Genomic DNA, 22,098 nt, shown 5'->3' on the forward strand with positions numbered 1-22,098 from the left:
TTTTAGTATTTCTCAAAGTTCCTATAATTTTAACTCTCAGTTAACATTAATGTGATCTTTTACAAATACTTTCTTCACCTCTTCACGGCGGCTCATGTTTTCTTCAAAATCTCGTACACCCATGATGCTTTTCAGGCAAAGTGCCCGACATCCCACAAAACCGATTTGGCAATCAAAGAAGGGCTCCCCCATCATGAGCACCTGAAATAAAACCCAAAGAAAGACTCAGCTCAGATTTAACACCAAGAAGAAAAAAAAATAAAAAAATAAAAATATATATATATATATATATATATATATATATATATATGTATTATAATTGATTATAATCAACAATAATAACTTTACTAAATAATGAGGGAATTTATTTGTTAATCTGCAGACGTCTCTGCCAAGGGAACACCAGGCATCTATGGGCCTTAAAACAATCCACTGACACCAATGGGAATAAACAACAGAAGAGTTCAACAATTCACAGATGTTCTTTGACCAACTTAACTACTACATTATTATAGATTTTAAATGTATAATGTAGTGTTGACAAAATAGTGGATACCAAGACTAGTCATGCTATACTGGTTTGTGGTTATATTGAGGTTGCGGGCTCATTTTGTCATGATTAAAAAAAAAAAAAAAAGCAAGGCAGCTTCTCTTTTCGACTGAGAGTGATGCATATTTGAGTGCAGTAGCAGTCCAGCAGCTACTACAACCACAAAGGTGTGGTTTTCCCTCTCTTCTCTCTGTGTCTTTGCTTTACCCAGCAGATAGCTAAACAGAGAATCTAATAAAACATTTTATGTTTCCCCATACAATTATTATAAGGCCTAGTTTCCCCTTTTTTTCCCGCCCCCTTTCCTTTCAACACTCATATTTAGTTCTAGTTCAGGCTGCTCGACTTCTCTCGTTGAGACTAGGCATAAATTATAAAAATTGGAACTGGAAAACTCTGGTAGAAACACCTGGTAGAAATCTCAGGGGCACAAAACCCCTTTCTTACTCCAACCAGGTAATCAGAGAAAAGGGTTTAAAACTATTCTCTATGAGGGAAAATGGGTAAATGATCAGATGTGAGCTTGATTCAGACTCCGGTGTGTGTACAAGAAGCTAAAGATTAGTGAGTTGGCAACGCTTTGTTCATGTACTCATTGAGAGATTTAACAGGAACTTCAGCCAAACTGTGACTAATGAGTAAGTAACTAAATAGTATCTTTACTGATCTTCCCATGCCGTGATAGATAACAAAGCTGCTGAGGACAAAATTCAGAGTGGATAATAGTAAATGTTGTGGAACAATTCATGGTGGGGGCTGAAATCTACACCAGGATAAAAACTTCACATTTTCCTTAAGAATAAATGCATAGAATTTACTTTCTGTTCTCTCATTTCTACAATGACAACATCAATTAAAAATTACAATATGCAGATAACTCATTAGCTAAAAATTGTAACAGTTTAGTGTAACTGAGTATAGTAAAACTCATATCTATCTCCGTTCAGCCCCACAACAATGCACTACATCACAAATGATAGGGGAAACTATAAACTTAAACTTACCTCAATCGTGATTCCCTCTTGCTCGAGACACAGGACTTCCTTGGATTTGACCTTTTGAGGACTATAGTAGCTACTCTCTGACTGGGTCTCTGTCAACTAAGAGAAAAATAAAAATAAAAAGACTAAATATAATTTATACATAAACAAGAAAAGTACAAGAAAAGAATAATAATTAAATTTTTCCATCTCCTTTTTTTAAATTAAACAGTAATATACTTGGTGTCCCCAAAAAATCAAAGTATTGGACGATGAATACTGATGTCTTAAGTAGTTCACCTGCTGTGATTTGGCAGGATCAAAAAAGAACTGCAGCAATAAACTTGAAATAATAAAATTAGATGAGAGAAAGGCCAGTTTATTCAAGGTGAAATTTCACTGCCTCAAAATGTTAGCCGAGGACATTAACGGTTTCACCGACAGTTAAAACAAATGCATGATTTGAAAAATAAGCAAAGGTTTTGGAAGTGTCCGATGTGAAGAACTAGAGAAAAATAATGGTTAAAACCACCAACAACGACATCCAAACAAGATTTTCTTAGATTAGAGACTAGATGCTAGCTGTATTGCTGTTTGGATTCCAAGAACATTCATCAACCCACAGGACATCCCCTCTTTGCTTTTGGAGGAGACTCTGGCCTTAGTGGGATGACTATAAAACTATGACTAAAGCGATTCACATACCAAGGGGAAAATGAAATGTGCAATTTATTGTATTTGTAAACTGACTATAAAAGGGGAATGGTTCAGCAGAATATTAATTTTGGTTGTTGAGTAAATGGAAGTAGAGAGGAAGAGAGAAACTGAGCACCTGGTCAAAACAGACCAGGCTTAAGGGCCACTGGGGAATTTCTAACTCACTTCTTTGGCCTAATAATTCAAACAGTGACGTAGCCTGGCCAGTATGTATGCTGCTTTAGAGTTGAGCACTATGATCACACAGGTGTGAAATATCCCCGCTCTGTGAATACAATCAATGTCTGCCAGCTAAGAATATATGTATTGCACCACACAAGCTTATCTCCATATATCTTTAAGTAGAGCTGAGAAGAATTCCATGACAGCCAGCAGACAGAGAGAGCACCTGGTCAAAACTAGTCGGCCAGGGTGAGAAGGGTTCAACGCAATGCTTCTGAGGTTGGCTACTTTCAAAACAGTGGGTGTAGTGCAGAATGTGCAGACCCTAACCCATTCAACAGGAAGCAGGTGTAGAGGAAAAAGCAGCTGTGCCCTATTATCCATACTGATGGAGCAGACTCTCTCGCCCTCATTCCCTTCCCCTTTTTTCAATTTTGATGGTTTAATCACGTGCAGGGGCCACCTGACTCCAACCTGAGAGTCCCAGTGAGTAATGGCAAGATCTGTCTGCCCAGATCAGCATACAGTGGCACTGACAGTAAATCACTGCAAATTAGCAGACAAACCTTATGAATGTACATCCAATAAGAATATAGAATTTCTCAATCTAGTCTGTTGGGGCATTTCAGACTGTACCCAAGTCTGAAATGACACAGCTGACAGAAGACGGGTTAGCAGCACAAATACACAAAGCTGCGGCTGCCAATATCTTTCCTCTAAAGTCCCATTTATTATAATTTAGAGTAGAATGCAATCAAATTATTCTCTATAAGGTATCTTTAAAATGTAAAAACAGTGAACACTGTCCTTGTAACATGGATCGATCACTGGTTTGGTTTAAAACCAACTGTGGAAGCAACTGAATTCGACTATTGGCTCAATAATTAAGAGAAACAATCTAAAGAAACAATGTTTCTTCAAATGAAAAATGGCACGAGGTCTGGCATGTAATGAGAGTTTGGCAAGTACGCAAAAGTAAAAGAGGGGAACAAATGGTCAGTGCTAAACTATGCATTATGTGAGTAAAAGTCATTAAATTACACTGCCAATGTTTCTAATCAAAGAGATCTGAGGAGTAATGCGTCAGCAATCTAAAAATACCTCTCTGATTTCACATTCATGTCAAACTCAGGTTGAAGCAGTGGCTGTTCAAAGACATGAAAATTCCTTCATACTAAATACTTCCTTGTAGGAAAGAGACAAGAACGATTTAAAAACCATCCTTTCAGCTGTGTGCAATTATTGCAGACGAGAGGCAATTAATTGATTAAAAGAACTCAAACAATACAGGAACAATTTAAACATTATTAGAAAAACACCAAGGTCTGTTTGGCCTGAGACAAACCTCCCCTTTACTGATCACACACGTCAAGTAATATACGCTCTCGCACACAAACGCATGCACGCACACACACACACACACACGACCAGTAATGTGATCTAAAGTGCCTGAATCTGACAGGAAACACAGATGAATTCCAACTATTCTGAGTGAGCAGGCAGGATTAAAGCTTGGGGTCCATTTCTGAATAGTCATCATACCATGTATAATGTTTAAAACATTAATGTGACCCGAGACGCTAGTTAGCGGTTATACTGCCCTCCCCTATACCGCACACAGAAACACAAAGAGGATTGGGGCTTCCTGAGGATCAAGCAGTTTTTGAGACTTAAAATGAAACTGACCATTAAATTAAAATATGCAACTGTGTGGTGGCCAGTGAGAGTGACAATAATGCACTGAAGACAAAAAATTCTAATATAAAGGCTTCCTAAATGTAGAAATCATAACAGATTCTTGACAGATTGGTTCTTTTACACTGGCAGAGTGGTAAAAAAATTACCTCATATCCGAAATGTACAAAAAGCAAGTCCCCCCCCCCAGTGAAAGCTGTCAATGTTAAAATAAGTTAACAGAAGTAAAAGGATTATTCAAGGGTAGGGAGTATGGTTTTGAGCTCGGTGCATATTTTCTCTCTTTGTAACAACTATACAGGGGGTGATGGGGTGATTGGGGGGGGGGACAGAGATGCAGATACTGATAAGGCTGAAAGTAAGGATTGTGGTTGCTTTATTGACAGGTGTGCCACAGGCAGCTGTAGCCACAGGCAGCTGTCTGATAGGCCTCACCTTCAATATTTCGAGTGACTAAAATAAACCTCTCGACCCTGCTCGCGATGTTGGTGCAGTTTGGAGCATTTATATGGAAAACTATATAGGTTCCTGTGTGGCACGGATCATAAAGCAGTTTGTGTTTCATTTCTGCCAAGTGAAATTCTAGTATTTTACTTGACTATACTCAGCGCTAACTAGCCAGCATCCGGGTCTGTGCATTGCACCCATACAATTTATGAATCCAACATCGAAATCTGGTTACTTTGGCTCCAAAAGAGCCGAAACAGCTTAAACTCAGGCTTTAAAATTGAGACTACAGAAGCCAATGGGTTACATATAGTCCATGACCCTTCATGGTCAGTACTTAGTAAAACCTCCTCTAGGAAAATATCCTAGCTTGTAAATACTTTTTGTAGTTGTGAGGAGTCTTTCATTTCTTGTTTATGGGATTTTCTCCTATTCTTGTTTCAAATGCTTCCAGTTCTGTATTATTTTGATTGATATTTTGTTGGGAGGACTGAAGGCCATTCCAAAACTTTCAGCTTGAGCCTATTGAGGCTTGGTTAGGATCATTATACTGTTGTAGAGGCCATTCTCCTTTCATCTTAAGCTTTTTTTTTCCTTACAGTGTGACGGTTACTTCCAGAATTTGCTCGTTTTTAGTTAAATCCTTTGTTTTAAATGATAAATGAACTCTTGCTATATTACAAACAGCAGCAGCGTCACAGGCTTAACACAAGTCCAATGAATGCTTAAACCACTGCTGTGGAAATGGACATTTATTTCATATCGAAACATAATTTTGTATTTAAGTTATGATGGTGATGAGTTTATTTTATTTTTTCAAACATCTTATTTACCTTGAAGGTAACAGAAGCTTTGGTGCAGTAGAAGCCTATGGAAACAATGGGGTCTTTGGGTGTGTGGTGTTGGGAGCTGTTGGGGATGCTTCCCATCTCTCGCTGCTGGTAGAGACCATCCTCTCCTTCTTCCTCTGTGCTTACAATGGCTGGAACGAAGGACCAAGCCCAGGACACCCAACCTTGGTTTGCTTCGTCAGGATTACCAGACTGTATGTAGAGGTCTTGGCTAGATCGCCTTTCCATATCTACATCCATTCCTGAAGGAGATAAAAGTCTTAATTAGATATCATTTAAACATAAACTTAGGATTTTACTGCAGCTGAATTAGCTGCAGTAAAAGAGAAAAATCTATATATCAGCACCCCCCCCCCCCCACACACACACACACACACACAAAAAAAAATCCAAAACAAAACAGTGACATAATTCCTTTTCAGCACACTTTTACCCCAACAGGTAAATGCATTTAAAGTGGCAGTTTCTGAACACAACCTGGTTAAAGAGAGGGGAAACTTGCAGATAATGGAAGTGTCTGTATGCAGGGCGGCACACTAAATTAATTTACCCTTTCCTTCGGGGCATTTTAATTCTAGCAAGTTGTTTCAGCTGTCAACAGAACACACAAAAACAGCAGAGAACAAGGAAGTTTCACAGTAGTTTCTGCCAACGCTCCAGCAGGCAGGTGTGTAAGTATTTGTGGGTTACATGAACTCAGTGCTGCATGAATTCCACAGAGCAAGAGGAAGTTCATTCCAGCAGAGGCCAGAGGGCAAAGGCTGTCAGCCAGCATCCTGACAGAGGAGGGCTTTGACTGGACCCAGTGGTCAAGGCAGTCTGTGCTGGACCCAACAGCACAGGCCAATTTCAGTTATGCGTGTGGTCAAATCACATGTTTGGTAAGAAGCCAACTACTAAAATGGAGGCCATGCAGGAGTCCAGGTAACTATGAGCCACTAGCATAAACACTGCTTGGCTAGGAGCGTAGGTGAAACTTAGCAATAGTGTTAACTATAAGTTTGGGAAGATGGGGTGGAGCTGACTAAAGCACTGGCTACTTTGTAGAAAATCCACAGAGTGGCAAGTTGTCGGGGTTGGTTTACAAAAACAACCAAAAGTCTTCGCTTTTTCTCCAATTACCATTTGAGCAGTCAAAAAACCACCATGCACCCATCCATTCCTGATCCTGACCCCTGAACTGGTCCCATCATGTATGTTTCCATACACATTGGGATAGAGGAAGCTGATGTCAATACATAAGAATGTGTAATTCCATTCCTTGTGGCCTCACGTCCTCTACGAGAAAACAATATTGTCCGTGAGGTCACAACTTAGGAATCCCAGAGGGTAAGGCGGTGAAAATTATGACATATTTTAATTAAATCTTTCACTTTGTGAATTGGCAGCTGGAAATCCCATGTTATGGCTTTTTTATCTGTCTTTCCATCCCAATCTCCCCGTCTGATTCCATCGCTCATTCCTTTTTTTTGTTTTTACTCAAGGAAGCCTTTGAGGTGTCAGTTTAACAAGTTAAGCTCTTTCACTTCACATCACAGCCTGACGAAGTCTACATTTGAATTACAAGGCAATCAAAATAAAAGCACAATCACCAATCAAATGATCAAAACAGAGCAGCTTAAGGACACTTTGAAGTATTAAGCCCTAGAAGTGAGTGAAAAATTCCCAAACGATGATGTAGTCTGGCCAGAATGTATGCTGCCTTGGCGTTGAGCACTATGACCACACAGGTGTGAAGTATCCCTGCTCTGGGAGTACAATCAATGTCTGCCAACTAACAATGTATGTATTGCAGCACTCTATGAACATCTATCCATATATCCTTAAGTAGAGCTCAGAAGAACTGCATGACAGTCAGCGTCATGTATGGTTTCTCTTAGTCTAGAGTCTTCAAGCAGCAGGGTAGGTCTAAGCTAGGAAAGGATTCGGTGTAAGAGACAGTGACACAGAAAGTGAATGGGAAGTAGTAAAAAGAGGCAGTGCTCTCACAGGCCAGTAGATGTCCCTCCATGTTTATAGAGGGAGAGGTGGACTGTTACCTGACCCTTCAGTGAAGGCTACTCCTATCTACTGATTGTGCAGGTGTTTGTGTAGAAATGCATACATGTTAATACTCAATCTAAGCTTAATAGATAACCACTGATGCAAAAACTCATACCATAGTGCAATGCATTCATAACGACGTTTTTTTTCATAACTGAACTTACGTACATCATTTTTGCTACCAGCATGACATTAACATCATACTACTGTAAAAGCAATTTTAACTCTAATAGCAGAAACCACTAAACCACTAAATTCAAAGGTCATCCCATGTTCACAGTAACACTACAAAAAACGAAACAATGACTAAAAAAATGTCCTGTCATACCAATGTATTATCACTAGAGAGCTACTTGAGGTTAGCAACACTGACACAGCCTGTGGTTTCTGGTTGATTCCTGTGTGAAGGTCTTTTCCATTCAGCACACTTCAAGGGACATGGAGGCTAAGCCCTCCTACAAAGCAAACACTAAACACCAAGTCCCATTCACATGCACATATGATATTGGAGAAAAGTACACAAGTAACAAGTATAAGGGCTCGTGTATGTTACACAGAGATGCACATACCCTGCCACACTTCAGCAGCCACAGTCCTCAGTTCATAATTCTTCACATACTTCTTGAAACCATACAACTCTCACTGCTGTGACCAGCTGGTCCATCCAAGCATGTTAGTCATCTATGTTTCCAACCACTTAATTCTTTAGAGTTTTTCTCAGACTTTACTGAATTTCAGACAGTAAGAAAACTAGCCATGTAATCCTAACCGAAGGGTTGTTTTGGTTAGTGACACACAAATATCGCACAATCTTCACCTAACAAGCCTATTCATTAATGAGACATTGGCTCTTACCTAAAAGGAAACGATTCAAACAAACAACATGCAGCCACAGTGAATCATGGGCACATAAACACATTACAAGGCTTTTTCCACTTCAATAATTGGCAAAAAGAAAAACACCTTCACATGTGGGAAAAATTAATATTCCCTTTGAAATTTTTTTTAAAAACAGACCACTTAAGTCATGGCTTATTAATACATTACACAGTAGATACAGAATTTATTCCTTACTCTCAACTCAATCTTTTGACCACATATATACACCCTCACACAAATAAACCTCATTTTATAAAAAAACAAACAAAGAAACACTAGGAAAATTCAATCGGTGCAACAGTATCAGTTACAAAAGCCAACTCAAAGCAAGAGTAAATAAATGAAACGCACATACAGGCCAGTGGAACCAGAACATGCAGCAAGACTCAAGTAGCCTATGGGAAATCAATGAATGTTATGAAGTACTATGCACAATGTTGGTATCATATTCCAGCAATCATGTAACAATGACGGTTTCCTACAAACTATAGCCCACGAACAATAAATATGCATGAAAGCCAATTCAGTCTCTACAAGTGTAGTACTCCGACTCAATGTATGGCTGTCTGTCCTGGTTTGGAAAATTATATTTTGTCATTAAAAAGAATAAATCATTTTAGCTTTATTGTTCTTATTTTTTTCCAGGAGGGAAAAAAATCAGCTTTATTTCATAAATCTGAAATGCACACATTTAAAATCATGTTTATGAATATGTTTGGAGCCCTCTCAACACACACACCTACTTATTACAGTGCATATACACACAATTGCCCCCCTGCCCCCTCCAGCTTCTTCACTCTGACGATTACTTCCAGCATAACAAGATCTGGGGGTGCTCGGGTTCCAAGAGCTGGTCCCCTCTTGTATATTTTTGTGATGGGATACTAATTCATTCTCAGAGGCTCCGCATAGCAGTAGCATGACACCGACTCTTACATCTGGCATTGGACACTGAACTGGAAGCTGCGCCAACTTGCAACGAAAGTTCCACGCCAAGAGGCAGGGAGCAAGTTAGAGCGAGCGAGGAAAGGGCCGTGTGTGGGGCTGTCTACGCTCCCCTCTGCCCACTACTTCTATTCCACCATAATTTGCTCCTGGTGCTAGAGAGGCTGATTTAGCCCAGAAGGACTTGACACTTCATACATGAGCATTTTAAGAGATGGGTGTTCAGGGGAAGAGGGATGTCTTTTTTTTCTTTTTTTTTTAAATAACCACAGTTATTCAAAGTATACTGTATAAATATATGTAAATGAGTGCAGTTTTATGAGTGTTCAATTTTGTACAACTCGGTGTCTGCCTTTAAACAACTGCACCTATGTGTTTTGCTTCACAGCTGGACATAAGCAGTGTGATTTACCATGTGCTCCAATTAGAAAGATAGAGGTGGACCTGTGTTTGATTCAACCTAGTTTCTTCTCCTTATCCTGCTTTCTCCTGCTTCCAACCACATGGAGGTGATCAGGCCTGATGACAATGGTCTGTATCGAGTTATACGCTCCAGATTTTGTTTGTGGAAAAAGCAGGAGGAGCGCACACCATGGTCAAAGCGATGTTAAATGTCCCATTTAGGAATAACAGCAACATATAAAAAAGACAAAGCCCCTGATCGGAATAAGGCAACATGCAGAGTCATGGGATGACCATGAAGTAAGACCATGCAAAATTTGATTTGTTTTGCTTTGTATGTCACTTGATTCAAACATGCTATGGTCATAAGAAGCATACTTAGCCACTGAAATGTTCATAGAGCAAAACATACGTATGCTTTAGCTGTTGTTAGTGATTAAGTCTAAAATTGAAATTCAATTAGCTACTAAAAAAACGATAATTTCTTTAGAACTATTATGATACTGAATTTTTGTGGACTTTTGTGGACTGTCTTAAAACTTGTTTTAAACATAAAACATTAACAAACCAATCAAAGTGTTAGAGAATTACTGTTGCTTTCCATAAGAAATCTCACTCACCAGGTAAACTTGCTCCAGAATCCCTTGCATGCCCAGTGCCTTCTTCACCCTCATCCTCTTTGTGTCCTCCGATTTCCCCATAGTAAAGAGCAATGATTAGCTCTAAGATTCGTATAAACATGGGTAGCTGCTGATCGGTAATGGACAACTTCAGGCTCTCCACCATGGTATGGATCTGAAAAATAGTTAGCTATAAATTAGATTTTGATATTTGATCTGATTAATGCACAGATTTATATGAAAAATACAGAACACATCTATCATCTTCTTTTAGAATTCCAGTACTTTTTAAATATTTGTTCTAAACAAATCTTAGTGTAGAAGAGCTTTTGTCCAACTAAGTGTTCACAGTTATACAAAATGGATGAAATTTCTTTAACAAATCTTTGTTAAGGTGCTCAAAGTAGGATTAGTACCCCAAAAAGTATGTACTACCAGCACTTGACTTAAAATTCTAACACCGATTTTACTTCAGTCGTGTCTCAGATCATTTCTAGTGGTACCTTAGATTTTCATGAAGAAAGTATAATCTTCCCAAAACAAGCAGCTGTTTCCACATATATTTAAAGTCACTGGTTGACAACAATTCACTGATATTAGTCATTATCCTGCCATTGATGTGAGAACAGCTGCCCAAACAAAAGTCAGCCACATTAATCTTTGACATCTGTAAACTGTTAATAGAAATGTAAGTTTTTCCATCATATGGAATCTTCAGACAACAGCATATTGAAATTATATTAACCCCTAACATTTCCTTGAGCTTTGCTAAAATGATGGCAGTTATTCCTAAAATCACAGGCTGGCTCACTTTTATGACAGATGGGATCTTAGAGTTGATGTTGTCATATGTAAAATGGAGGCGTGTTCTGAAGGAGCATTTGTACAAGAGCGGGTCCTGGTAAAACTCAATTTTGCCGCTAGCATTCCGTTTGTCCAAACACACGGTGCAGTCAGCAAAGTTGATCAGTTTCCTTAGGACCAACTCTGGAGCTGCACAAAGAAAAAAGCAAGAGAAGAAAAGAGGATTAAAACAAAATGAGGTATCATTAAAAACAAACAAGTTAAATTATGCACACACTAACAGCAGCTCCTGACAGCAAATTCTCATTATCAGTGATCTAGTTAAAATAGAGAGCTAGCTCAGAGAGTTTGTTTGTTTGTGTTGTGTGCATGTGTGTGTGTGTGTGTGTGTGTGTGTGTGTGTGTGCGCGTGCGTGCGTGTGTCTTGGTTGGCCACACATCATCAGGTTCTCACTTGATACTGACTCACTTACCCTTGGCAGAATGATAACAGGACCTATTCCCAGAATTATTTCACTGTCTAAACAGTGCCAGTAACCATTACAGTACTCACTAGTTGCTTTCAAGAAGTATGTGACGAACACTTCCTCTTCCCAGCAACTTCCATGAACTTCATTGACACTTGAGTTGATGTTGGACGATTCACATTAGCAGCCATTATTTTTCTAGACAATTCTAGCACTCTTTACATAGGGCTTATTCCTGTTAACATCACCTGTGCTAAACCCAAACAACAAATGATGATGTACTTTAAGGGAAAAGCTCTCCCTCTGCTGCTGTGCCAGAAATTTGAACATTGTTGTCGGTCTTTTAAGGTCTTTTAATTGCTATTTGCAATAATAATAATAATAATAATAATAATAATAATAATATAATAGACAACATATACAGTAAATGCATATGAGCACAAGGCCTGAAGGAAACAAGATACATTCACATATATTGTACATACATGTGCATACTATATCTCAATCTGCATACTATATCCTTCTCTCAAGTATTGGCTTTAAAAATGAGACATCTTTACATTTGTTTGTCCTTTTTTTAAAACTAATTATTAAAAGGTTTACTATAGGGGCTACTATCTCAGTATGTTTACTAGTTAATCTAATTACCAAGGAATTTAAGAGGCTATTGCTCACCAGTAATGTCCATGAAGGCTCTTTCCCATAAATCATCCACTGTGTAGCACTCTGCTGAGGTGATGTTGACTGACAGCACAATATCATCTTCCACATACTTAAGGATCAGGTTGTTCACCACAATGTTCACGTTGTTCACCACACGTCTGATCAGACTTTGGACATAGCCTACAAACACACAGGTTAAAACATAAGAATCATATTAACCCATAAAATAAGTACACAAAGACACAAAGACAATAAACCTAATTACCAGGACCCAAAAACGCATGGACAAGAACATATTAGATATATGAAAGATTACATTTGTGTTGAGACACAATAAAGAGTAAAAACTAGAGCTACATTCCATAGTGTGTAGTGTAGACTCAGTACCACTGACCCCTGCCATCCTTATGGACTTGTAAATAAGAGACTATCCTGGCATGTTATTCTTCTATCCAAAAAAAGGAAAGAAGAAAAAAAAATCAACCTCAATAAAATTTGCAGCTCTTTAAATCACAGTGTATTAATAAATCTGAAGGGCTCTACTTTCTCTCAGATGTAAAATCCTATTTAACTCCAAATTATGCACGTATTGCAATGACTATATCCCTTCCAAGCTCATTAAACTACTGAGGCACCTTTGTGTCCACTTAAACACAACCAACTTTCACTGAATAAGTACTCACACACACTCATACATAAAAATATGGGTCTTTATACATACACAGAATAGTGCAATTAAAAGCACAATAAATCCCTGTCATAGGAATCCCATAATATGAAGGGGAAAAAAACAATTTATTTAGGAACTTATGAACTCCTCAAAAGATCAGGATAATCAGGACTGGGCATTTTTCCAACTTTTCCCCTTTTCACAAGTAAAAGGACACTAATGGAAATGGGTTGCTTGGTGAGGGGGGGCACCTGGGCAGGACTTGCATATTCCCACTTGCTTGATGTGAATTCTCCAAACAATTACCTGCAGTTTTCTCACATGGGTTCAATCAGACATTACAGAGACTCTGTAGCAGAGAGCTGGTAGCATAATGACTGTTTAATGTCCAGTCCAACTAATTCTGACATTTGCAGAATTCTCAAAAAAAAAAAAAAAAAAAAAGGCTCTGTAGCAAGAAAAGATCAGGGCTGCAGTGTATGTATTAATATGTCTCATGACAAAATCTGCCAGTAATAAAAAGAGCAAAAAAAAAGAACCAATGAGTGACCTGCATAATAACTATTTAGTACACTGTGAATTTACACTGGAAAAACTTGGGTCATAACTTTTAGAAATGTAATGCATTAATTAACTTAAAACATTTGAGAGTGTGACTTTCACATTTTGAGGCTAGGAAGAGAAAGGATTCTCAATTATACATAAAACTAGAAATTACAGTATTCAACTTTTTTAAAGGCTGAGGGAGGTGAGGGTGACAGTCCTTCTGTTGAGGAAGTGGGTGGATGTAGTAGCCTAGAGCAAGCACAAGAGAAAAAGCAGCATGACAGATTGGGTTTCAACAGAGCTGAGGGAGCCATCCTGCAGTGTTACCAGTACCTCCTAATGGCCACAGTGACGCCCAGAAACAGAAGCTTTGCAGGAAAAACATACATGGTAAGGTCATTACTCAACAAAGTAAGAAATAACTTAAAATATTACAGACAGGGGAGTTTCGACCATAAAAAATGAAAATATACAGCAATAAATCCTCCTAACCACAGGACCAATGGCATTATTCATTCCTCCCAAGTACTGTTAAACACAGTCACTACAAGTTAAAATATATAAAGCTTTAATGCTTTTCCCTTATTTTCCAAACCAAATGTTTTTCTTCCTGTATCTACATGCCTGGCCCAGGGCATAACAGAACCAATAATTAAGTAGAACAAAATGGTGCTGTTGATGAAAATATTTATATGAATTGGTTAACTGTTCTGCCACTTGTACACAGGCCCGACTATGTATTAGCATAATCCAATTGACAAAATTCTCATGAGTTAGCTGCCTGACCAAACACAGCAGCAGGAAGAGAGGATGACATAATATGAACTCAACTCATACTTAATGTGTGTTCATGACACTTGTGCGTGGCCTTGCATGCATGTATGTGCTTGTCTTGAGTGGAGCTGAGTGTGTGCCTGGCAACTTCCTTACATGCATGAATGTGGCTCTGTGTATGTATGTGTGTGTGTGTGTGTGTGTTTCTGGGGTCAGTCAGAAAGCCGATGTTGCACCTGCAGCCTGGGCAGTAAAACCAGCACTTTACCCCCTGCTATTTACCTCTCTGGATCTAATTTACACATGTCAGGGTGTCCTTTCTTTCTCTCTCGCATGCTTGTACACTTGTTATACCTCTTCTTGCCTTGTAACAAGTCCAAGGCCCCAATCCATCTCCCTGTGAGCCATTGCACTGCTCTGAACTTCTGTAAACAATTGACACAGGCAGCACCTGTGCTGCAGCCCACAGGGAAGAAGCCCACTTAAAACTGTTCAACCATAAAATGGCTGGAAAAACCAGCTCCTTTATGTGATCTAAGAACAGGCCAAGTGGTCTTTTCTGTGCAATACAGGAAAGAAACACTATACTGTACATGCTCACCATTTTCCTGTATATGGAAAGTATTAGCAACTTTGCCACAGTTATTAGCCATAAAGAAAAAGACAAGTCCATAAGACACTAAATATACTGTAAAGTTGTATTGCTGTGTTATTTAAAATGGTATTAGCACTATTGCCAATGTGACCAGAAGCATAAATACAATTCCTGTTGTGGAACGTGGCATCTTTAATAAAATACAGTAAGCCACTATTAATTTTCAGTTTGTAACGTAAAAAAATGCAAAGACAGCAGTGAAAGGATCTCACTTCCGCTGAGGTAACTTTCCAGCAGTACTATGGAAACACATTAATATATGATTCGATTCTTACTAAAGCAGCAATATAAGCCGTCTAATTATGCTAACTATTCAGTTAGCTCTAGGGCCCCTTATAGTAAAGTGGGAGATTCAAGGAACTCAACCATGCAGGGTACAGCAAGGCACTAAAGCAGAACAAAGACTTAGCTGGAGAAATTACCAGCCTTCGTGTGTATGGGTTATTTTCTTTCCTTAGTTAGCAGTTTCCACTAATATTACAAAAGCTTCTGTATTTATATTATAGGTAAATGGCCCAATACTCTCAACAGCTAGCAGTGCTAGGTCTTGTTGTGTTGCTGCTTCAATGTGCAAGGTAGAACGTCAGATGAATTATGTCTGAAACTGCAGGTTCTGGTTAGACTGGCTGTCCAGCTCACAGCGGCTCTCAGGAGCAGAACAAGGACTATTATCACCGGTTGCCGTCAATGACAGTGGAGACAGCTGGGCTAGTTGGTTAGCTGCAACTACACTTTCAAAATAAGAGTGAGGGGATGGTCTTAGTAAATTAGTGAACTGTATCGCAGCAATCCAGTATTGGATTTTTTTTTCTTTCTTGCTGATATTTTTGATGAGAGGATGCTGCAATTTGTAATATTTGCATTAAATGCAGGTTAGTTTCTATATCACTGTTAATGACATCAAATCACACAGTGCTATTTTTAGCTACAGTTAGTGCATTTCCTTTTTTCCTGCTTCTGGTTTTGCTCATGACATGAGTGCTGTTTACTGGTTTGAAAACTGAAGACTGAAAACTCTTATTAGGTCTGTTATTGTTGTTGTCCAACAAGAAAATGAAAAAATATCTCACTAAGATCTCTATATAATGTGATTCAGCTAGATATATAATTTCACTGAGTGACAACTGAAGAAATTGTTTCCTTTCAGTCAATTCACTTTGGTACAACACAAGTACAGGATATCACGTCCCCACGTGTCCTGGCTGACCTGTGATGACATGCACAGGCCTACTTGCGCACATTCCCCCTGTTATCACAGTCATCCCTTAGAAAGGTAAAGAGCATAAAAACTAAGAACACCTTTGCTAAACTGGACTAACCTGCTGCTGCTAGTTAGCTCGATTGTCTGCTAGCTTGAAGTTAGCTTAACTGCCCCTGTTGGAGTTAGCCTCCACCGTGCAGTTGTTGTGTAGACTGCCCATGCTGCTAAATTTGAGTCTTCCTGTGTAGTGTTTTACTTTGTGTTTTGGAATGGACACAAAACTGAAACAAGAAAAGCAGAAATCTTCTGTTCACAACTGTCCTCGCATGGCATGCCCTCCCCTCTCCAAAGCCCAAAGACGAGGAGTATCCTGTTGATGTCCCCGCAATTATCTGGGCTGACCCCATAGAGTATATTGATGGGTTAACCGAAGACAAGCCAGAACTATGCAGGAGCACTGACCGGCTTCAGCCCAGCACTCCGCAGGAAGACAATGATGTGCTGGACATCGGCCTGGACATTCATGGTTTGTTGGAGGATGAGCAGGAGAGCCCATTGTGGTGCTGCTGCCACGCTTGCCAGCCAACCACAATGGGACCCTGGGAAGCCAAGCCACCAACAAGAAAGCAGAACACACTGTTGCAGTGGGTGAGCCTCCAGCGAGAGCGCAGCCTCCTGTTCAAGTTCTAAGTCAATTGGCTTGGAGCAAAGGTCCACCTTTGGGCTAGAGTTGGATGTCTCGAGACCGGTCTTGGTCTCGAGACCACTTTTACGTGGTCTTGGTCTCGTCTTGGTCTCGACGGACTTTTGTCTTGGTCTCGGTCTTGGTCTCGACGGACTTTTGTCTTGGTCTCGGTCTTGGTCTCGCTGTCTCGGTCTTGCGCTCTCAAATCGACATAGTGTTCGGGAGATTTGGAGTCAACCATCAGCGGAGCGGGGGGTGTCTTACTGGGCTTAAGCCCGGGTCATTTTTTCAGAAGCATGGGGTTTTTTGGAGTGTAATTTGTTTGTTAGATGCCTGACTGACAACTGTATAAAACAAAAACAACACACGAAGCACAGAGCGCACCGTCGTAAATTCCCCCTGATTTTGGTATGATCCGAGCTTTGGCACTAGGCGACTGAGCACAGCACCCATGTGAGCGAGGGGGGAGAAGCTGCTGCCTGCGAGTTTGCTGCAGAGGAGAGCTTAAGTTTGACCAGGTACCAACGGAAATCATTCGTACTGAACTAATAATGTAAATATGACGGTGTATCACAAAAGATTAATATCAAACTGATCACTTGGTTGCGTTACTTACTCTTCGAGTGAATCAACAAATGGATAAATAAAAAGCCGAACGACAATGCTGATTTTTTTAGAGAGTCTTAGCTTACATCTCATATTTTCAGTTGTTACCCTCCACGGCTAAACAAACTCTCTAAATCGGTTTCAGTTGTGTACTGATGAACACAACAATGGACATAAGGAGCTTCTTTCAAAGAAAAAACTCAGGTAGATGTTATTTTATATATTATGCTTTGTATGTTGTTCAGTATATCTATGCAAAACAAGAGGAATTTCAATACACAGCAGTATATTCACAGTTGAAACCAGATATTTACATACACTTTAGGGAGAAAACATAAAACCTTTTTTTTACTGTTAAACATCAATTTAGAGTAAACTTTTGTTTTAGATAAATAAATGTTGTAATGTCTTTTGAATTAGTAAATGTCAGAATAAAAAGAGGGAGCTGTCTATTTTAATCACTTTCATCAAATGTAGGAGTACATATACACTAAGTTTATTGTTAATTAAGATTAATTAAGAAAACTCCAGATGATTCCATTCTGAGCTTAAGAAGCTTCTGATTGGTTAGTAGAGTCCATGTGGGTAAATTGGTGGCACAGCTGTGGATGCATATAAGGCAAAACACAGAGCCTGCTTCTTTGAAATGGGAAAGTTTCTTTGAAAAATCAAGAGATGTCAACCAAAACACCTGGAAAAGAATTCTGGAAAAGAATTGTGGAGCTCCATAAGTGTGGCTCAATTTTGAATACAATTTGGTGCCATTTACAATTAAGAAATACAGACAGTTTCTCTCTTTACTCTTAAAGTTAACAAATATGTTTTTTATATTTATCAATCTAAAAAAAGAAACATTTAGTCTGATTTGATGTTACAATTAAAAAGTGTTTGTGTTTTTGTCTGAAGAGTATGTAAATATCTGGTTTCCACTGTATATTTGTTTTTGGCTTGATTGTCAGCACAAAGAGGGAGAGAGAGGAACAGAGAGGGAGAGAGACGACGAAAATGACGACAGAACAGAGATGGAACAAGAGCAGGTGAGACACACATGTTAGTCAAATGGTTGTTTGCCAAAAACTTATCAGAACATGTATCTCGTACCTATTGTATCTTTTTAGATAGCGTTTGTTACTTTTAAAATTCTATATTTATTAAGTTATGCAGGCTTGTTTGCTCAGAGAGGCTAAATAATTATATAAACTTTTCAGAATCTAAATAGTGTACTTTGGTAGAATTAAAAAATAAGTGTAGTGCAGGTCTAAGATGATTTTTAGTGCTGCTATCATCTAGTTCTAATTCTGGTTCTGTCTTGGTTACTGTTGTAGTCCTGTTTTAATTCTGGATCAGTTCTGGGTCTGGTTGATTTGGGGTTTAGTCCCTGTGTCTTGATACAGGCCCGACTTTGTTCTGCCTTGCTGCTTAATTAAAAAACTTGTTTAAGGTGTCCTGCGTGTGTGTGTGTGTGTGTGTGTGTGTGTGTGTGTGTATATATATATATATACATATATATATATATATATATATATATACATATATATATATATATATATATATATATACATATATATACATATATACACACATATATACATATATACACATATATATACATATATATATATATATGAAGTCATTCTTTTTTGAACAAAGCTCAAAACAGAGCCTAATAATCTTTCAGTCATTTCTACCCTCACTTAATTTCCTTTGGCTGCTCAGCTCTCACACAGTGGCTCAGCTACGCTCCAATCCCTCCATATTGTGGCCAATCACATGCGAGGATATAGGATAATATAATTAAGTGAAAAACAGAGGGTGAGAGACGCAACAGTCAAGTGGAGCATGCGTCTGTCCTCTCAGTGAGTGAGTGAGACAGTAGACAGCGGTGAGGAGGGCTGTGCGAAAGCAAAAACACATAAATATGCCCGAGACCCATAAACGAAGCTGCAGTTTAAAGACTTTTTTTGTCTCGGTCTTGGTCTTGGTCTCGGTCTCGTCTCAACTTGGTCTTGGTCTTGTCTTGGTCTCGATACCCTCTGGTCTTGGTCTTGGTCTTGGTCTCGATACCCTCTGGTCTTGGTCTTGTCTTGGTCTCGGATTAGGCGGTCTTGACTACAAGTCTACTTTGGGCCCCCAGCAGGACCCCTGCCCAGGAAGCTGCTCACCTCCCTCAGTGACACACTTAAGCGCCCTATCCGTGGGTGGTGCGAACCGTTGCTATCATCCACTGTGTACAGTGTACACAGTGGAGAGTGTACATTGTACACTCTCCTGAGGTGATGTTGACTAACGGCACGATATCATCTTCCACATACTTAAGGATCAGGTTGTTCACCATACAGTTACCAGTTGCAGTTCTGGATCAACCGCCTCAGAATTATAAACCCACTGTTTACAAGGAGCCAGCAGTGATACTCAGAGAGGAAATAAGTACACTATTCATCCCATTCTTGACCTCCGAGTCTTGAACAAATATTTATGAATGAACAAGTTCAAGACGCTAACATTCTGACAGCTTTTGAATGCAGCTGGCCCAGATGATTGGTTTGCAACAATCATGTGGCTATACACCCAAACCACAGGTATGCATTCGAGGGCATAGTCTACGAATACCTGGTGCTGCTGTTCAGGTTGTTTCTGATGCGCCTTTGCAAAGGCGCATCAGAGACGCCTTTGCCGAAGCTGCCAAAGCTTCTCCAGTGATGGAGTGATGGAGTGATGGAGTTCTGCGCCTCCACAGCCACCTGATCAATAGTATAATCAATAGATAGTTTGTGATGACATGGACCACAGAGTGAAGGCAAAAGGGCCAACAAGTGCTCAGCATCTCTGGGAACTCCTTCAAGACTGTTGGAAAACCATTTCAGGTGACTACCTCATGAAGCTACATACTACCAATAACTACACATAATTCTGTATGTGTTCATTCATAGTTTTGATTCCTTCAGTAAAAATCTACAATGTAAATAGTCATTAAAGTAAAGAAAAACGCAAGGGCGTGATTTCCCATACTTATGTGTTGGGCCTCGTTCCTCTCCTTAAGGGAACAGAAGATATATAGATATAAGTATTCCTTCTCAATAATCCCCTCTGCACACAATTCAATTATGTACTCATGAAAGCACATCAAGAATATTTGTTGTGTACTAGCTTCCTTCAACTAGACACACAATAAAAAAAAATGTTAAAAAAAAAAAAAAAAAAAAAAAAAAAACTCAAATCCTGAAGATCCTACTGCACTCACAAAAACAGACATGCTGTGACTTATAAGCGGACTACAGGCTTTGAAATAGAAAATTTGGAGGGCAGCTTCTGATACACCAAATTCATAGGTTTCAGTATGGCTAGCACAGATTCAAAGGGAGAACTGCCACTATTAAATCGCTTTGAAGTCGTATAAAACAAACCACATTTTCAACGGCGTGAATAGAACCAAAGCAGGAATCTCCTGGAACAGGCAAATGTGGTTCTCACAAACGGTGGCCACTCGTCCCCCCACAAGCAGCAGTAAACATAATCACTCACAGAATCGCCCAAGGTGGAAGCACTTGGTCTTTGGTCTTTGTGTGGCTACCAATCCCATGGCATATGAATTAACATCACTATTTTCCACCACAGAGTGAACGAGGACGATAAATCCATTCAGCATGTGAGAGCTCAGAGCTGAATAACTGGATAATTGTGAAGGGCCTGCCTTTTGGTATCACCATGTTTAGTTTTAGTTGTTTTGAAGGAGATGGGAGTTAAGGGGATAAGACGCAACAAAGTGGTTTTTAAACGCAGACACTGACAAAGATCTAAACAGGTCTTTGCGCTGTGAGGGTCTTACATCTAACACAGATCTTCCTTAAGGCTAACAAGTACACAACCATTGCCACATTTTTGTATCGTCCATTTACTCAAAATTATACCTGTCTATCACTGCCTCTGACACAAAATTATTTGCACAACTAACTTTACACTGACAAAGCACATAGCTTAAAATATTTAGCAAGAAAGTACAAAAAGGATGTTAATCACCAGTCTTTTAAAATTCTAAAAAGTAGTGATGTATGACATAATAGCTGTAGTAAGATTAGAATACAAGTATCAGTGTGGAAGCTGTAAACTGGCTTACGGCATGATGGCAACTGAAAGTATGTAATAATGTATCATAATAGGTAAAGGTAAGTACAGTTTATTTATAAAGTGCTTTACACAGACATATAGTCACAAATTGCTGCACAATCCAAATTTAAAAAAATAAATTGAGTAATTAAAATAAAAAAATAACAGAAAATTAAAATGCAGTGAAAAATGGTGCACAATTCTGAACAGAATGTATTTACATTACATATTTTATGCATTTACACTAAAAGACCATCAAATGCAAGATTAAGATGCACTGTTGTGTGGCTTTTTCAATATACCAGTTACAATTAGAAAGCACAGTGTAGCTTTTCAAACAGCCCTAATGCAGTACAGAGTTGTCAAACTAATTTTATATTGCGGGCCACATACAGCCCACTTTGATCTTAAGTGGGCCGGACCAGTGAAACTCCCCTTTCTGTCAGTGTAAAGAAGTTACATATGTAACTGTTTTTCTACATGTTAGAGAAAAAACTGCTATCCTTTTTTTGTTGTTGTGGATGTTTTTGTTTTGTAGTTATAAAAAAAAAAAAAACAGATAAAATGATGTGGCGGGCCACATTTGGCCCACGGGCCTTGAGTTTGACACGTGAGGTAGTATATTGGCCAGT

The 22,098-nt window shown here is 39.0% G+C and overlaps 1 protein-coding gene across 3 annotated transcripts in view; it reads right to left on the minus strand.

Annotated features, from left to right (window-relative positions):
- Nucleotides 1–22,098, minus strand: part of vps13b (vacuolar protein sorting 13 homolog B) — a 297,453-nt gene that overhangs the window by 250,830 nt on the left and 24,525 nt on the right. For all 3 annotated transcript variants that reach the window (XM_087847951.1, XM_087847953.1, XM_087847952.1), the window contains exons 5-10: nt 12,238–12,405; nt 11,103–11,284; nt 10,292–10,466; nt 5,385–5,644; nt 1,555–1,650; nt 79–201 (exon numbers count right to left, since the gene is read on the minus strand). In XM_087847951.1, coding sequence (XP_087704077.1) covers nt 79–201; nt 1,555–1,650; nt 5,385–5,644; nt 10,292–10,466; nt 11,103–11,284; nt 12,238–12,405 — 1,004 coding nt within the window. The remainder of the gene's footprint in view (nt 1–78; nt 202–1,554; nt 1,651–5,384; nt 5,645–10,291; nt 10,467–11,102; nt 11,285–12,237; nt 12,406–22,098) is intronic.

This window comes from Neolamprologus brichardi, chromosome 11 (assembly GCF_056152115.1).
Source record: "Neolamprologus brichardi isolate AB-2024 chromosome 11, ASM5615211v1, whole genome shotgun sequence".
Taxonomy (NCBI): domain Eukaryota; kingdom Metazoa; phylum Chordata; class Actinopteri; order Cichliformes; family Cichlidae; genus Neolamprologus; species Neolamprologus brichardi.